The sequence below is a fragment of the Conger conger genome, chromosome 5 (genome assembly GCF_963514075.1).
Source record: "Conger conger chromosome 5, fConCon1.1, whole genome shotgun sequence".
Taxonomy (NCBI): domain Eukaryota; kingdom Metazoa; phylum Chordata; class Actinopteri; order Anguilliformes; family Congridae; genus Conger; species Conger conger.
In genome coordinates this window covers 53,103,545-53,120,821 of record NC_083764.1, presented here as the reverse complement: position 1 = coordinate 53,120,821, position 17,277 = coordinate 53,103,545, and the positions used below count along the sequence as shown (strand labels likewise).

General features: G+C 39.5%; 1 protein-coding gene across 1 annotated transcript; it reads right to left on the bottom strand.

Moving 5' to 3' along the window:
- Positions 1-104: 104 nt before the first annotated feature.
- sec62 (SEC62 homolog, preprotein translocation factor) lies at positions 105-13,615 on the bottom strand. Its single transcript, XM_061244098.1, has 8 exons — positions 13,512-13,615; positions 8,745-8,853; positions 8,295-8,400; positions 7,868-8,063; positions 6,462-6,557; positions 4,879-4,939; positions 4,533-4,652; positions 105-3,844 (listed from the first exon to the last, which is right to left on the bottom strand). Exons 1-8 carry the CDS (start codon positions 13,545-13,547, stop codon positions 3,255-3,257), a joined length of 1,314 nt encoding a protein of 437 aa, XP_061100082.1. The 5' UTR covers positions 13,548-13,615; the 3' UTR covers positions 105-3,254.
- Between the last annotated feature and the right edge of the window lie 3,662 nt (positions 13,616-17,277).

Here is a 17,277-nt window from a genome sequence, read left to right as displayed (position 1 = left end):
AAATCCTACTTGGCACTACACCTCATGTCATGAATGTGAGCTCAGTGGTTTAGACACTTGTTTGCAACAAGAATCCACCAAATTTCAGACAACAAACAAGCACATTGTATTTGCTTTCTATATCTTTATTGCAATGAAAGAATACAGATATATTTTAAGATAGACAATTATATAAATTATATTCCAGTAACTGCAAAGACCATCTTCAAATGATATCAATCCAAATATGGACAACTAAGTGGTTGAAGAAGTTTTGACTGGACAAAGGTTAAGGGGTCTTCCTTTTTAAAAAACAAAAAACAAAAGCTGTACGCATATATTTGTGTGCATGTGTGTGTATATATATGAATATATATAACACATATACACTATAACTGTATACAGTATATATACTGTATAGACAGTGTATATTGTATACAGACATCCTATGCATATGCATGTATATAATATATATATATGTATACATACATACACAGTGTATAATAAAGCTACAATACAACGTACTGATGCTGAACTACACTCAATTTCAGATTTCTACAATAAGAAATTATTCGGCCAACATATACAATACGGAGACTGGCACACTGGCAGATCATTCTCTCAGAGAGAGTAACAGAAGAGAAACACAGTGACACAGAAAATGCATTTCATAAAGAGAAGCAATGCTCAGTCTAGAAAACAGCTATCTGTGCCTTTGTAACTACGAAACTGCATGGTCCTCAACAGCAACAACATACTTATCTGGGTTTCTGAAAAATTAGGAGACAACTTTAGACACTGGAGTCCTTCGCAGTGATTGTGGTATAGTGGGGCACTGGGGCGTAAGGAGATTATTAAATTCAAGACTCCTATATTTCACTCCTATATATCGGTCTATCTGCAAATGTAATTTTTGTTGTACAAAAAAAACAAAACAAAAAAACACTTAACACAGAGATGGGGGGGATTACTTCATATTTTCTTGTTTTTTTCTGGATAACAGTACCCTGTGGGCAGAATCTTGAATTGCTACTTTGCCAACTAAATAGTTACATGCATTTAAGTGGATTAACAGACAGAAGTGAAAGCTTAACATATCTATAGGAGTATTACATCCAATTGTACATTTACAGTTGCAAGGGGTGATGTTCTTCCTACAGTAAGCTTATTGGTAAAGCAAGACTGTCACACACTGGGCAGTGAGCTCAACATAAGTATTGATTTCTGAATATGATTATGGACTATCTTTGCTACATCCATGGAAAAAAATTTACAGGTCATTTATGTAAAAAAAAAGAAGAAAAACACACACACACACACACACACACACACACAGTATGGTGACAGAAAACCTAAAATATACTACGAGAATATTCAAACATAGTACAACTTACACTGGACCCCCAATCCTCTGGGTTTCAAAAGGTTTAATCACCAGCAAGTTAATAAAGACGCATTACAACTGACAAGAACGGCCAATCAGGCCACACAACCAGTCAATTACTCGAGGTGGAACTTTGAGAATCACATCAGCACACCAAGCTGTAGAACTGACTCAGGGGCTCAATACAAGCCATGGAACTCTGGAATATTAAATGCAGATTAATTAAACCAGGCTTGTTGCCTTGATTGACAAGGTATGACACTGGTTGCTTGGGTGTCCAGCTTGGGTTCAAGAAGATGCAGGTGAGAAACGACAACCCACATTTTTTAACTTAGTAATTTAAAAAGTTTAGTAAATTCCTAGCTCTCATTTGATAAAAGGTCCTATAGAAAAATGTTTTATTAACTTGCTGTTTGGCACTTATTTGAATAGCCATATTCCATTCATAATTCATTTTGTAAATGTTGCTTTTTTACCATCATTGTCATCTGCAAAGGTAAACTTCATTTTGACTTTAGACTCAGTCGTTTTTGCTCTTGAATGAGCGGATACCATTATCAACGGCCATTACCATCCACCTACTGTGCAGTAGTATCCATTTAACCTCACTATACCGCCAACAGGACTGTGGAATGCATCGTTTTAGAGTGTAGTGACATGGGGTTATCTGTACTGCGATAAGCTTCTTCAAAGCACTCTTGGAAGCAGCAGGCCCAACCAAAGGTGTGTACAAGGTGGTTACACACCTCTGCTAGTCACATACGTGTGAAAATTCCACCTGCAGTTTTCAGACGGTACGGAAAAATATGCCACATTAAAGCACACAAATATTGAAACGGTCTACGAGGCGGCGTACGGCAACGTTACACAAACGTGGAATAAACCGCACACAGCGGTGCTCAGCTGCTTGATTCCAGATAGCTAGGAGGACAGATGGGGACAAAGTTCCTTAATAAGAATCCTTGTTCTTATAAAAGCATACCTTGAGTGTCATAAAGGCTTTGGTCCAAACATATGAGTACTTTGCAGTCCAGGATGCAGTTGTGACTGCAGTCCTGGATTCTGATTTGCCTTTTTCTAGCCTTGTTGTAATATTACCCCCACTCCGCCTTTTTCCCCCCACAAAAACCTTATCTTTATAGTACAATGGCATGGAAAAATTATGCAGCATTTCCCAGAGCTACCCAGGCTTGGTCCTGGATGGCCACAGTGTCCCTCACCACCCAAAAACTCCAACCCACCTCCCCCCAGCCCGAAAACAATTCCGATCTCCCAAATCAGAGTTTCCGCAGTGTGACGAGCTGAAAAATCGGCAGGGCTGTGCCCCTCTAGGACAGCAGCCGAGTAGCCACACTGCTTCTTTTATTAATTAAAACGACAACAGTGGCTCACACACCGAGGACATACTAGTACTTCCGAGGAAAAAACATGCGTACACGTTACTACTTTGTAGCACTGATGAACATTTTCTTTTTCAACAAATCATCTTTGATTTGAAAACCGGCTTGTTATAGTGGGTTAACAGATTCGTAAAATGGGAACCATTTAATCAACCCAAAAATCTAAGTTTAAGGAAGGAGGGCGGATGATTGAGATTAGCCTTGGGGGATAAATTCTTTACACAAGCACAACTGTCTGTTTTTTCTTTCTTCTTTTTTTCTTTTTTCTTTTTTTTTTTTTTTAAACAGGTGAGAAAATCAGAACCACAGTAAGGCTTTTTCTTTGACATAGCTGTTGTTGTTTTTTTTGTCCTCAGTTGAAACTACCTGGAGAATGATCAGTATTCTTTGTGGAAGATCTCAACCAGCACGAAAATGAGTGGCCCTTTAATCTGAGTGCTTGAAGTAGCAGTCCTTTAGGACCACGTAAGTTTATCATTAGATGTTTGTTTTTATGTTTTAATGGGCGCAGGCTTAGTTCCACTGTCTTCTTCCTCTTCCTCACACTCTCCCTCCCCTTCCTCCCTGTCCCCTTCTTCCGCTTCTTCCTCCTCCTCATCTTCCTCCTCCTCCTCCTCCTCCTCCGTGTGCTGCTCGAGCTCCTCTCTGGTGATCATCTCGAAGTCGTTGCCGTTGCTATGCTGTGACCCCTCATCCTCTCTGCGGTCGCTGTCCGAGTCAGATTGCCTCTCCCCGTCCGGGCCCTCGGCCGCCGCCGCCGCCGCCGTCGCTGCCTCTTCCTCCTCCTCCTCCTCCTCAGCCTTCGCCTCCTCCTCTTCTTCCTCCTCCTCCCCGTCGTCCTCCTTCTTCTCGCTGTCTGACCTCTCCTCGCTGTCGGATTTCTGCGCCTTGGCGGTGGCGTCGGGCTTGGCTTTCTCACCGATGGCCTTTTTGGCGTCGGCCCGCGGGCCCTTGTACTCGTGGGTGTAGAGCGGTCGGAAGGAGTCGATGAAGCCCACATCCGCCGTCAGGTTTGGCAGGAACCAGAAGTGGTGACGCCCACCGGTCACCACCCAGATGATGAGGAATAAGATGCATCGAGCTGTGGGGGGAGGGGGGGGGGACAACGAAAGGTTCACCCAAAGGGTTCATCAACAAAGTCAACTGAACTGTGAATGCAAAATGGGAAATACAGTCAAAGAGCCTTTGAGTCTTTCAGTCCCATATGGCACCTCTTCAACCAATCAAAATGACTGCTATACGATTGTTTTGAGCCCCTATTAAAAATAAAATTCTCAACTTTCTCAACCAAACACGAAACTCCTTGGAATCTAAGTGGAGTCACTTCATAAAGGGTTAAGAGGTGGATTTCAGTTCGCCTAGCAACACTGACCCAGATTTAATCTAGCTTCACCGAAGTTTCTCTCTGAAGGAGCATTTTAACCACAGCACATTTTAAGTAGTTCAGGAATTTAATCTCATAATATTCTATTGACAGAAAGAGAAAAGGTGCCATAGTTGGAATGCAACAGCCCCCATAAGGAGTATACCTTTTTGACAAAAACAATCCTAAAATTGGATCTTTGGATAAATGTTATGCCAATGAAAATATTAGCAATGATTCAGTGTTTGAGGATTTCCTCTTTGATCCATGTACAACATGACCAATGTCACTGACCACTGAACTCAAGCGGTTATGCAATCATAAAGGGACAAAGTACGCTGTAGTCAAGACTGAATTTGCATGTGGCCAAAGTCTACATCAGGCTTGTGCGGTGTGACAGTCTTACCAACTGCGAGGAGGAGTATGCTAGCGACGAAGCATCCAGCTGCCACACTCAGGTAGTACACGCCCACTCGCATCTCCGCAGGCCAGAGGGGGAACAGGGTGGCCGCGATCACCGCGATCACTGCAAACAAACAAACAAACCAAAACACTCAGCATCACAACCACTACCAAGAACACACTCACCTGCCCTCCTTTGGGTGCCTATTTACACACACAAGTAACCAGCCACATAGGCCAAAGTTCTGCGGGAACACTGCGGTGTCTGTGGTCAGTGCGGTGTCCACAGGCAAAGCAAAAACAGTGGACAACAACGGTTTTAAAACGTTAATGGAAAGCTTAACACCTACCTAATATCAGTCCCATGGCAAAGGTCTTAAAATGTACTGGGTCATATATCCAAACGTACACCTGGAGAGAAATGACAAGAGAAAAATCTGATCACAACTGCTGCTTCAACTCATTTTAAATAAATTTAGGCAAGTTTCCTCCTGAATAGCAGTCCATTTTAATGCATCATTATTTTTTTCTAAATACAGACATATGCACATATGATATCAATTTCTATTAATTTCTATACACTTTTAAACACATTTGTTTCATCTTTCTTTGCTACGTTGAGGTTGCAATGCTTGCAAGTGACTTTCCATTATGAGATTGAGCATGAGATTCTCAATGAAGATATTACTTCTTCAGAAAAATGTGTTCTAAATACATAAACATATTTTCCAAATATGGTGTAAAAATTGTGCATTCATTTTGTGTGTATTACTTCAAAAACAGTTTTGTTCTGACCAAAAGTACACAACCTAATTTCCACAAGGGGTGAGAATGGTTAAACATTTAAATAGTTAACCAAAACTGAGTTGTAAACATTTACAAACAATTGCTAACCTTTTTTTTTTTCAGAAACTGAAATGGTAAGCTCAGTTTAAAATAAATTTGTGTTCACCATCAGTAACAAAATGCACAAATTGGTCCGACAATTGAAAGAAAGATTGTAGCTGCGTATTCCTGTCAGGCTGTTTACATTCCAAACTAGCAATCAACAAGCTAGTTCTAGCAGGCAATATTTGGCCATTTCAGGGTGTTAAGAATGCAAACACCGCAGGGAATTGAATGCTGCAGTATTATAGATAGATTACAGTATTATCTATATTATCTCTAGCTGTTAGTTCACTTATGGCCATTGTATGGTTTATTCTTAGGGTTTACAGAGGATCCACGTTCATTCGTTGACACGTGAATTCAAACTACCAGAAAACCACTATGGCGCATTCCTAATAAATAAATAAATAAATAAAGCAATACATATTTGGACAATTTTTGCAGGTAATACTACCAAGTAGGAAAGCTGAAAAAGGCTATAATTGCATGTAAGCACAGTTCATAAGAACAATAACCATTCTGAGGAAAATAATAGCTCTTGCCATTATATACCAATGCCATTCTGATCAAAACACCACACATTATTAATTACTAAAAAACCCTCAAAATGTTTATTTATTTACTCATATTTCACAAGCTAGCTAGGGCAGACATGTCGTTTTTGACTTTGCAATCAAAAAGCTATTTTTTGAATCTCTCTATGCTATCGTGATCAATAAACCACAAAAATGTCACTGAAAGATGATTGACTCAAAGATCCGAGAGCAATTATTTTGTTGTTGTTCAAGTACAGGTCATTGCCCGTTTAACCTTTATTTTAAAAAAATCTAAGAATATCCATGTTTATAGAAAATTTTGGCTTTTTTTTTGCCTAAGAAATGCAGAATCCTGCATTAACGTGTCAACTGCACCTGAAAGGTACCCGTATGATTCCAACCATGAATTGTTCACTAAATTAAGGCAGAGACAGACAAGAGTTGCACTGAACTTGTGAGGATCTGAACCTTAATGACCCGCACCCAACTCCCACTGCCCCAGGACTGACCTCGTTCCCATCCAGGAACAGCTGATCATCATGCGGCTCCAGCTTGAACTTCTTCTTCACATCCTTTTTCTTCTTGGGCGTCCCCGGACTGTCGTCCTGCATGGATGTGTAGCAGGTGGGAGGCATAGTCAACAGATGTGAAATTTTAATTATTTTGAACAGTAAATATTTTAATGGCTGTACAAAACCCAGTTATTGCTGCTTATAAAAACAAAGATCTTAATGAAACCATAGGATATTGCAGGAAAATATACAATATGAATAACTGTATTATTTAAATATGAATGATTTAAAAGAATTAAGAATTCTTTGGTGCCCCACACATTAATATTAATTTTTTAATGGGCAACGACGGCTTTTAAAAAAATGTTCATTATGGAATTTTATTTTGTGGTTTGCTTTTCTTTTTTTCTTTTTTAATCAGCAGGAGAGCCAATAAAATCATAGCCAATACTCATTGTAGTAATCGATCAGTAATCGCACTGGTCAAAAACAGCAGTACATACTAACAAAAAACTGTCACTGTCCAAATTGCACTGCACCTATAACTTACCATCTAGTGCATGCAGCTACCTAGCTGCTCAGATGGTTGATTAAGTAGCAAGTAAAATGCTAAAAAGTGGCCAGGTAGCCAATCAATCTTCTTAACTAATGAATTACAGGTGCTATTAGCAAGCTAACTTCAGTATGTTACCAAAGTTGAAACGTGTCAGACTACTTTCTGAAAGAGCCAAAAGAGCCATCACATCTGGATTCTCGTCACAACAGCAAAACCACTACAACCACCAGCAATGAAGAGGGCATTTAAATCAGCTAGAATAGTACTTGTCGGGCACAATTTTGCTAGCCAGCTAGTTGAATTTAAAAAGCTCATGCTAGTTAATGCTACAAAGCCAGCTTGCTTTCACAGCCATTATTTAGGCTCTAATACAATATTTTGTTCTGAATTCATTTTTACTGGCAAAAAATCAGGCAAATTCCAGCTAAGCCAAACTACATCAAACTATTCTGCTACTGCACGATACCTTCGGTTAGCGGAGGTATAGTGCAGTCCATAAGCATTTTAACAGTGACACCATTTTTGTGAAACACAAAAGTTGTTTTGGCTCTATACTCCAGCACACTGGATTTGAAATAGAATAATGAATATGCTGTTAAAATGCGAACTGTCAGCTTTAATTTGCGGGTATATACATCATAATGCAGCCCATAGTCCCCCCATTTTGGAGGACCAAAGGTAACTTGATAAATGGCTGCTCAGCTGTTTCTTGAGCAGCTGTTCTTCTTCTAGAGAAATGGACAGCAAAATGGACCAGCAAAGCTTGCTCGAAGAAAAAACGGGTATATGAACATAAATGCAACAGAAAGCAACAGATTGCAGAAGAGTTAAAAAAACAACAACATACACTCTTTTCCTTTTTTGCGTCAATGGCTTCTGCATCCTTCTTCTTATCCTTATCCTTGTCCTTCTTGCCCTTCTTATCCTCCTCTTTTGCGCTGTCACTTTTAGCTTTTTCTTTCTCCTTTTCCTTCTTGGTATCCTTCTCCGGTTTCTTCTTCATCACTTTCAGCGCTCGGTGGAAGAACTGTTTCTTTAGAAGTCTTAAAAGGAAGATGCTCCTGTTACTGGTCTGTTGGAGGTCACTTCATGCTCTGATGAACAATCTCATATCCACCCTTATGCACCAATCATCAAGCCTAACCAATCCTGAACAACCAGTCCCATATAAAAGCCTCTATAAAGGGTTTGATTTACTCCTTCAGCAGAGTTTGCTCTCCGACACACTCACACGCATCACACATCAAATACACCAAACACACACCACACCTCACCTATTGCAGTAGTCAACCACTGACTCCCTGGTAGTGAACAAAGCCTCTTCCCCTTTCTTTGCTTTGGCCCACTTGGAGTCCAGAAGACTGTCCACTGCTTTAGATGCTGTAATTACACAAAACAATAACCTCTCACATAAGGAATAAACACCTCTTTCACATAGAGAAGCCAATGGAGATGCCCAAATATATTTAGTACTATTCATCAAAAAGCCTAAATGCACGCAGTAAGGAGAAATGTAAGCCAGGCCTAGTTATTTCCCCATTGATAACTGCCTTGTAGCAGTAGCTGCAGTAGAAAAGCAAGGGAATTACAAAAGCTGAGCCAATGCTGAGCAGAGACACTTATGGGAATTGGACAGTTCACTTGGGATGCTGCCTACAAATGAGCAACATTGCCAAAATAAATAAAATTAAAAACATTATGCAAATCAGGAAATAAACACTGACCCACAAAGTAATCCACTCGATGTCCCATCATATTGGTGGACTTGGTTGGGCAGTTGAAGCGCAGGTACTTGGCCACTGCCTTCTCCTCCTTGGTGGGTTCTCCGACCTCCTGCAGGAAGAAAAAGGACCCCACACAGCTTATCAAACCAGCAGTCACTTTTCCAAGCACACTAGCCAGGGTCTGGCCATTCACAACACAATCACCAACATTTGTTTTGTTTAGTTTTTTTGAATGTGTATATACATGCATGCGCATCATATACACGCAAAAACACATTTCAGTAAAATTACGATAATTATTATTATTATTATTATATTATTCTTTTATCTTGACGAAAACATTGCCTGCCCAGAGTCCTCCAATAAATATGGAAATATATTTAACCTAAAGATTGTTTGTCCCAGGCAGCAGATACTCACACAATGACCTGAATACCAAAAAAAATAAAAAATAAAAAGAGCACCTACAGTCCAAAGACCAGCTGGCATGAGTGACGCAACAATCGACATCTAAACCTACGAGCTCTGTGCTGACGTCAGCCTACAGCAAATGCACCACGAGGAGATGTTAACACAGTGAGATAAGAAAAAACTAGGTGTTAAACTCGGCTTTCCCTAGTTAACTGGTTAATTGAAAATGGACACGAGTGAAATCGGTTAATTTTTGCTATATGAAATCCTGCATTAGAGTGGTAGCTGTAATTACTTTTTTTATGGTTATAAAACTGTTTTTAAAATTGGAGTTGTGGGTAGTGAGGTCAAATTAATATGATTGAGGCACCACTTACTCAAAAGCACAGCAGAGTAGGCTATGGAAAGCTATATTTTCAAGAGGATAATCTGTAAAAACTTCAGTGTAAATATGTCGCATCAAACTTATGTTCAATAACTATGTGATATATTGCGCAACAAAAGTGAACTCAAGTGCGATTCAACCAGAAAGGAGCATATTGCACAGCTCGCCACTTGTATAATTACTCAGGAGTCCAGACATATTGCCTCTCAATTTTCTTCAACTAAATAAAGCCTTTCTTGATCCCATGGAATTGTAAGTCTGAATATACCACTGTGACCATTGATCATTACAGCACAGGTTGGGAAGGAACAGACTACAGCAAAGATAACATTGGGAAGATAATATCTGACCTTCTTGCTGTCTGTAACGTTACCTTTTCCGCTGACCACGCTTAGAACGGAGGCAAAGGCTACGCACCTGTAACATGTTGGGAAATTAAAAGAGATGTGCTGCAAGCTCACTGCATAGATGAGGCACACTGTAGAAAACACTGCAGCTAATCTTAGATCCGATTAGAATCAGAAACTTTACTGTATTTTTATTACCTTTGAAACTAAATTAAACAAAATACAACACAAGATGGGTTTTAAGGGAAAAATGATAATGAGAAACGGCGGTTCAAGTGTTTGACAAGTTCAGTTTGACGAGTGGTATTGCCAGCTTTCGAGACAGATAAGGAACGTCAAACGTCGAACGTCAAAACAAGCCCAAACAACTGGATAGGATTTTGCGATATCGAACCGTGGCTGGGAGTTGAATACCTAAATCGATTGTAAAATTAAAATGCAAGCTAGCCATAAATGTGGAAAAACTGGTTGCCGGTTACATTTTCATGCAAACAAGCAACCAGATTTTTTATTAAAACAAGCCAAAAACCACAAACCAGCAACTTCCTTCTTGCACTTTGGAAAAAGTAGCGTATTAGCGGTTAACTCTGTCTACAGGTAGCCTATGTTGTTCCGTGCCATTCCTCAGGTGTGCTATAGTAACAATATCCATTGTTCAGCGAGTAGCCTATTGCTGAATATCTTGGTATTGATGGTTAGAGCTGCTATTTTCACGCAATCACCGCTTGTCAGTGTCATGCCTTTGAGTTTGGAAATATTACCGGTGATACACTGCTGTACACATGTTGTCTTGTGCAACCATAACTTCATTAAGTAATTTTTCGCCCATGTTTTTCGCAAAATGGTGCCCCTGTTGTGCAGTAACATATCAAATAAATGTGCTTATACAGACTTTTATTGTTTTGGCCTATTGGAGCATGCTTTTACAGCATATTACGGGAGTTCTAAAAATAGATTTTTAATCAGTTTATTGATACAATGCCAGTTAACCGAACCATGAAAATACTGAAAATGCCAATCCCTACTAGGTGTGAATGAAATCAAACCAACCTTTTTTTTCCTTCAAGTATGTTATAGACCTGAGCTCTTTTGAAAGCCATCTCAGTACATATGATTTGCAATAAAATCACCTGCTTTCCTTGTTCACTATGAGTCCTCAGGTTGTCAGTGAAAATGAGAATCAAACAAAAGTATTACTCTGCAATTCCTCTACTCGGTCCTCTGGTATCCTATAGACACCTAGCAGTCCTAGTGGGACCGAAAAATCATTCTTCCTTGTGCCTCATGTGTTTCCCCAAACTCCTCTACATTTAACATATGGGGCCAGGTAAATTAGAAAATGAGAAAAGAGTGGCTATCCATTCACTGGGCTGGTGTACAATCCTCAATCCCAAGACAAGAATCTAGCACAAGACATTTAATTACAAGCATAAGAATCACAGCAGAATACATTTTTGTTAATCCTGAAAAATGACATGCCAAATTAAAAAGGAAAAAAGTTCCAGAAGCTAAACAGCGGCTCGAATATTCAGACAAATGCGACTGAAAGTTTTGCTTTGCATGCTGGGTATTTGCATCTAGTAACCTGTAACCACATTTAATCACACTACTTTCATAGCATGAGGGTGTGCAAATTTTTAAAAAAATGGATGGATGGATTATCGCCATAATACAGCAAAGTCAGAACTTTGTCGTAATGCTGTCCTCTGAGAATGTTGACTATCACATTTTATGCCATTGTGTTTTCAAGTAGCGTATGTTTATCCAATGTGTTGGAGTAATGTAAACTCACTGTTCCGAACATCAAGTTAGCTCACGATGTTATGAACAGAGCAACTTCCATGATGAATAAATAACATATTACTTCCAGATCAGCTTTGGTTTTTGTGTGCGTAAGTGTCATTCCACCACCTGGACAGATAAAATGCTGTAAGCTTTTAACCACTCACATGAATTCAGGTATTTTCCCCAAAGACACCAATGGGTTTACAATCATTAAATATCTGAAAGAAATGGACCACCTTTCAGTGAAACTAAATAATGAATCAAATGTAAACTACTTGCTGTGCATATGTTAGTACTTAACTAGCTACAGTGAATACCATGTCATTACTTGTTTTTGAAGCAAATTAAAATGGGAGAGATGTCAACTTCCATGTATATTTCAACTTCAATACGAGGTCAAAGACTTGCATCGTTACATTTCGTAATTAGAATACTTTTTCAGGAATGGGAATATCAGTCCCAATGCACAGCTGTTTAAACTATTCTTAATTGAGGCTTACTGGTGAGTGATAATTTTACCTGAATAAGTATTCTGTTTACTAAACAAATACTACAGAGCAAGCTTAGCCGTTAAAACATTTCAAATTCCAGTAGTTCTGTTCTGCAAAAGCTTCAAATCTCCCAAACCAATGTCCACATTTATAAGGGCCTAAGGTATTGATATTTCTCAGTGTTATACAATCTGGTGAACATGAATAATATCAAGCTATAGCATGTAAAAGCAAGCAATACACTTGGTGACACCACTCTGAAACACCGCCGATATACAAGTTTAATATCGAACTGAGAGGTCGCCTAAATATCTCGTGCCGTGAGCGCTATCAGAGGGGCGTTTCAAGACGTACGGCTGATTTTATTTTGTAACAGCGATTCACACAGCAATATCGCCCCTTTATTTATTTATTTTGGGCTGCTATGCCATTTTGCATGATTATGCACCAACTTACGTTTGTCGGCAACTTATTCCCTGCTATGCTAATATTCTTTGCACCTAACTTAGTGCTAACCAATATCAGAAAAAAAGACCGCTACATTAACTAGCCAGCTTAGTTCGACAATGTTACCATAATGCATGCAGCTAGCTAGCTGTACGGATAGTTGGTCAACTAGCAACAAAACCAGCTAGCCAACTCGCCAGCTAGCCAACCAATCTTAAGAAGATATTAATTAACGTGTGCTATTAACTAACGTGAGTTATCTGTATAATTAGGTAGCTATGTTGATACCAAATTCGAAACGTCGGGCTGATTTCTAAAAGAGCCAAAAGTGCCAGCACATCTGGTTTCTCGTCACGACAGCAAAACCATTACAACCACCAGCGACAAAGAGAGCATTTAACTTAACAAGAATATCACAATTTTGCTAGCGAGCTACCTGATTTAAACAAGCTTACGGTAGTTCAAGCTTCAAAGCCAGCTTGCAAATGAAAAAGCTTTAGGTTGTAACGTTAGCTAACGTTATTGCAAAATAACAGTTAACGTTAGCCATCCAGTCCAGGCTAAGTATAGACGGAAATATCGCCTTAGGAAACAGTTAAGACACATTTCACAGTATCACAGTAGATGTGTCTAATAAAATCAAATTCGTGAATATATAACTGCAGAATTATAGCTACTTCCAGCAAAAATGAACTCGATTAGTTAGCTAGTTAGAGCTTGTATTTAGCTACGGTCTCGGTTTTTCTCAGATAGCCAGCTATAGCTAGCCTAGCTACTTGTAAAATGATCAGGCGAAGATATTGTTGCAATATGTACAACAACATATTCTATGGCTTAAGAGACTACACATTAATGACATTATCGGTTCATATATTTTTGTATTAAATAGCTTGATGATTACCTGAATTCGTTTCTTATGCCTCCTGCGCTCCGCCATGTTCCTCAGATCCAGTATCTGTGTGACGTGGTCACGACGGCAAAGATACTATCGCGAGAAAAAAGAACGGGATCAGTAGACATCGTCTGCAGATGAAATGTATGCTTTTGAGTGTTATGGTTAGTGTAGTTTATTACCTCATATTTGTGCAAGCAGAAATATCCAACCAACTAGTTAAACAGTTGAATTAACCTATATATAAACTGTTAATAAGCCAGCGACTGCAACAGACTTGTTTTTCAGAAGTTAAAGACAAGCTGAAACGGAAGTTAGAGTGGGGCACGTTCAATCGGAAAACGTAACTTACATTACGTTATATGACAATGTAGTCATGAAGTAGACTATAAGCGACGTACAATAAAGTGCAAATCATAACCAGGGACAAGTGCGCTGAAAACCTAGAGGGAAGTACGGTTCCAAGTGCTAGAGTGATCACATAGATTAAAAACCCTTGTAGAATAATCAGATAACTGACCAAGTGGCAATACTTCTGTGTTGCCAACGAGAACACCACGAATAGTAAAATAATTTAATGCAGGTGTGATAATAGCGTTACATACACATGGCATACATGGCTAATTATTGCAGTGAGGTGGGAAGGGAAAGGTGCAGCCTGAAAAGGTGAGTCTTCAGTCTGCACTTGGAGCTGGTCAAAGACTCCACAGGAAGGTCATTCCACCACCATGGAACCAGAACAGACAACCGTCATGACCGGGAAGTGTAGGTGTCCAGATGTAGTGGAACAGAGAGGTCTGGCAGGCAGGTAGGGTCTGATGAGCTTTTGGATGTATGCTGGGGCTGATCCCTTAACTGCCTGGTATGCAAGCACCAATGTTTTAAATTTGATGCGAGCCATAACAGGCAGCCAGTAGAGGTCAGGGACGTTGAACGTTGAGTGAATGTGGAACGTTGACGGGACATTGAACACAAGACAAGCTGTGGCATTCTGGATCAGTTGTAGGGGTCTGGTGGCAGATTCCGGAAGGCCAGCCAGCTGAGTTTCAGTAAATTCATTATTATACATTTGGTTTGCTGGACCCTTGCCGTGAAAAGGACACTGACATTACCTTATTTTGTGCAGTATATTGATTTCCAAAATGCAGAGTAGACGAGTTCCATCCACGCTTGTTTTGCCACCCACATGTTACAAAATAAGGAACTATTGTCACTAAAGTAATGGCATCTTAAAATAGCTTATAGCCTACAGATGCTGCAGAATTCTTTAAAACGGTATATCCTATTACCGTGGTGATTGAAAATTGCACTGATAAAAATGGAATAAATGCCCCAAAAAAAAAACCCACCGGCCCAGGCTGGCTGGTGAGACTTAAGGGGTGAACATAATGTCGAATAAAGTAATTATTTTTTTATATTTGGTCACGTATCCTTTGCATGCAATGACTGTTTGAAGTCTACGACACATAGACATAACCAGATGCTGGGTATCTTCCCTGGTGATGCTCTGCATTTTGCCTTCAGTCTCCTCTTCAGGTTGCAAAAAGCATGTTCAGTTGGATTCAGATCCGGTGATTGACTTGGCCAGTCAATTTTCCACTTTTTGGCCATCTAACAGTTGCTCTAGCCGTATATTTTGGGTCATTGTCTTGTTGCATGAATGATGAAGTGCCATCCAATAAGTTTGGAAGTATTTGGTTTTATCTGAGCAAATAAAATATTTCTGTAGACTTCAGAATTCATTGTTCTACATCGGTCTGCAGTCACATCATCAATGAAGACATGGGAGCCCGTTCCACTGGTAGCTCTATAGGCCCAAGCCATAACACCCTCTCCAACACGTTTCAGGGATGAGGTGGTATGCTTTGGATGATGGGCATTTCCTTTTTATTCTCCACACTTTCCTCTTTCAATCACTCTGGTACATGTTAATCTTTGTCTCATCTGTCCAGAAGACTTTGATCCAGAACTCTTGAGGCTTTTTAGCTAACTGTATTCTCACCTTTCTTTTCTTCAGGCTTAACAGTGGTTTGCATCTTGTAGCCCTTCTAGTCTGGTCTCTACTTATGGCAGACTTTGACACATCTACACCTGCATCCAGGATAGTGTTTTGATCTGTTGGGCCATTGTCAGAGGGGTTATCTTCACCATAGAGAGTATTATCCGGTCATCCACTACAGTACATCCATCTCAGTCTACCAGGTTGTTTTTTTCTTGCTAATAATGAACCAAATTATTGACTTGGGCATGCCCATCGTTTTTGCACCAACACTCATGTTGTCGCAACCCGACAATAATTAAAAAAACTAAACTATTTCACATCTGTGAAGCCAATTAAACAAATACTTGTAATACCTTAAAATGGGGGACCATGTACAAAAGGTGATGTCATTTGACGAAAATATCCTCAAATTAAAGCTGACAGTTTGGACTTCAACCTCATTGCCATTGTATCCTTTCAAACTCAATGTGCTAGAGTACAGAAGCAAAATAACAAAAAATGTACCACTGCCCAATGAATTATGGTTCTCAAAAGGTATCTTTTGCTTTTTTATTTCTTACATTATGCAGTATTTTTATATAGTTCTCCATTTCAATTTTAAATATGGGCGTTTATCTTTTTCCCATTTCTGTTTGTGAATGACACTTTATATGATTATAATGAAAACCAGCTTGTGATTAAATGTTGTACTTTTAAATGTTTTTAATATACCTTTATCAATAAACTGAGGTCTTACTGCACATCGTCTAAATCACAGCAAAATACTTTACTATATATGCAATTAGAGAAGGAAACTGTAATGCATTTGTTTTATAAGCCACAAAATATCCACATACGAGGTGACAAAAAAATACATGAGATTGAGGCTGCCAATTACACGACTCAGCAGCCTCAAACTAATGAATTAGTTGAACACTATTTAAGCCCAGTCTCAGTTCTTTTAACTTATTATTCTTGTTTTGTTCAGGTGGGTTTCTAACTCTTGTGAAGTGCAGAAGGATATTGATTGGAGGGTAACTGAAAATTGACTTTGTACACAATGACGTAAAATCTCGGAAAATCTCGTTTTTCAGAAAGAGGATGAAAAAAAAAACTTTGGTGTGAAAATGCACAAGTATTACAGTTTTATATCTTTTTTGGAATATATACTTTAAGGCATGTTCGTATGGCTATGAAGAATTGGCTAAACTGAGGACAAATCCTTCTTTTTTTCCTCAAATCTCAATATGAGATCATCGTGTAGCCTACCAACGGGCATGTATGTTGATCAAACGCATGTCAATTTTCCGTTTCCCTGCAATTAATATCCTTTTCACACAGCTACACGCATACTCATTTGACGTTCCCCTCCTCATCAGTCAAATCGACTTCCTGGTGCCGCCCTCCAAAAATCCCCTGAAAGATCGGTTTCATTCGTGCATACGTCATATCGCAGAAGCTAGTGCTGCTCATTCAGAACATTACCTGCTATATCACGAGATGCACATGTTGAGTTATTTCACACTTCGTTTTGAGACGATCGATACATTTGTTGTATGAATTAGGGAAATGAATGGGAGGTGAACATGCTGCTTACTACCATATGGTTTCTCAGCTAAACAACTTGATTTTATATATAGGGGGTGATGTGGCTCAGGCAGTAAGAGCAGTCGTCTGGCAGTCGGAGGGTTGCCGGTTCGATCTCCCACCCGGGCTGTGTCGAGTTGTCCTTGAGCAAGACACCTAACCCCCAAATGCTCCTGACGAGCTGGTCGGGGCCTTGCATGGCAGCCA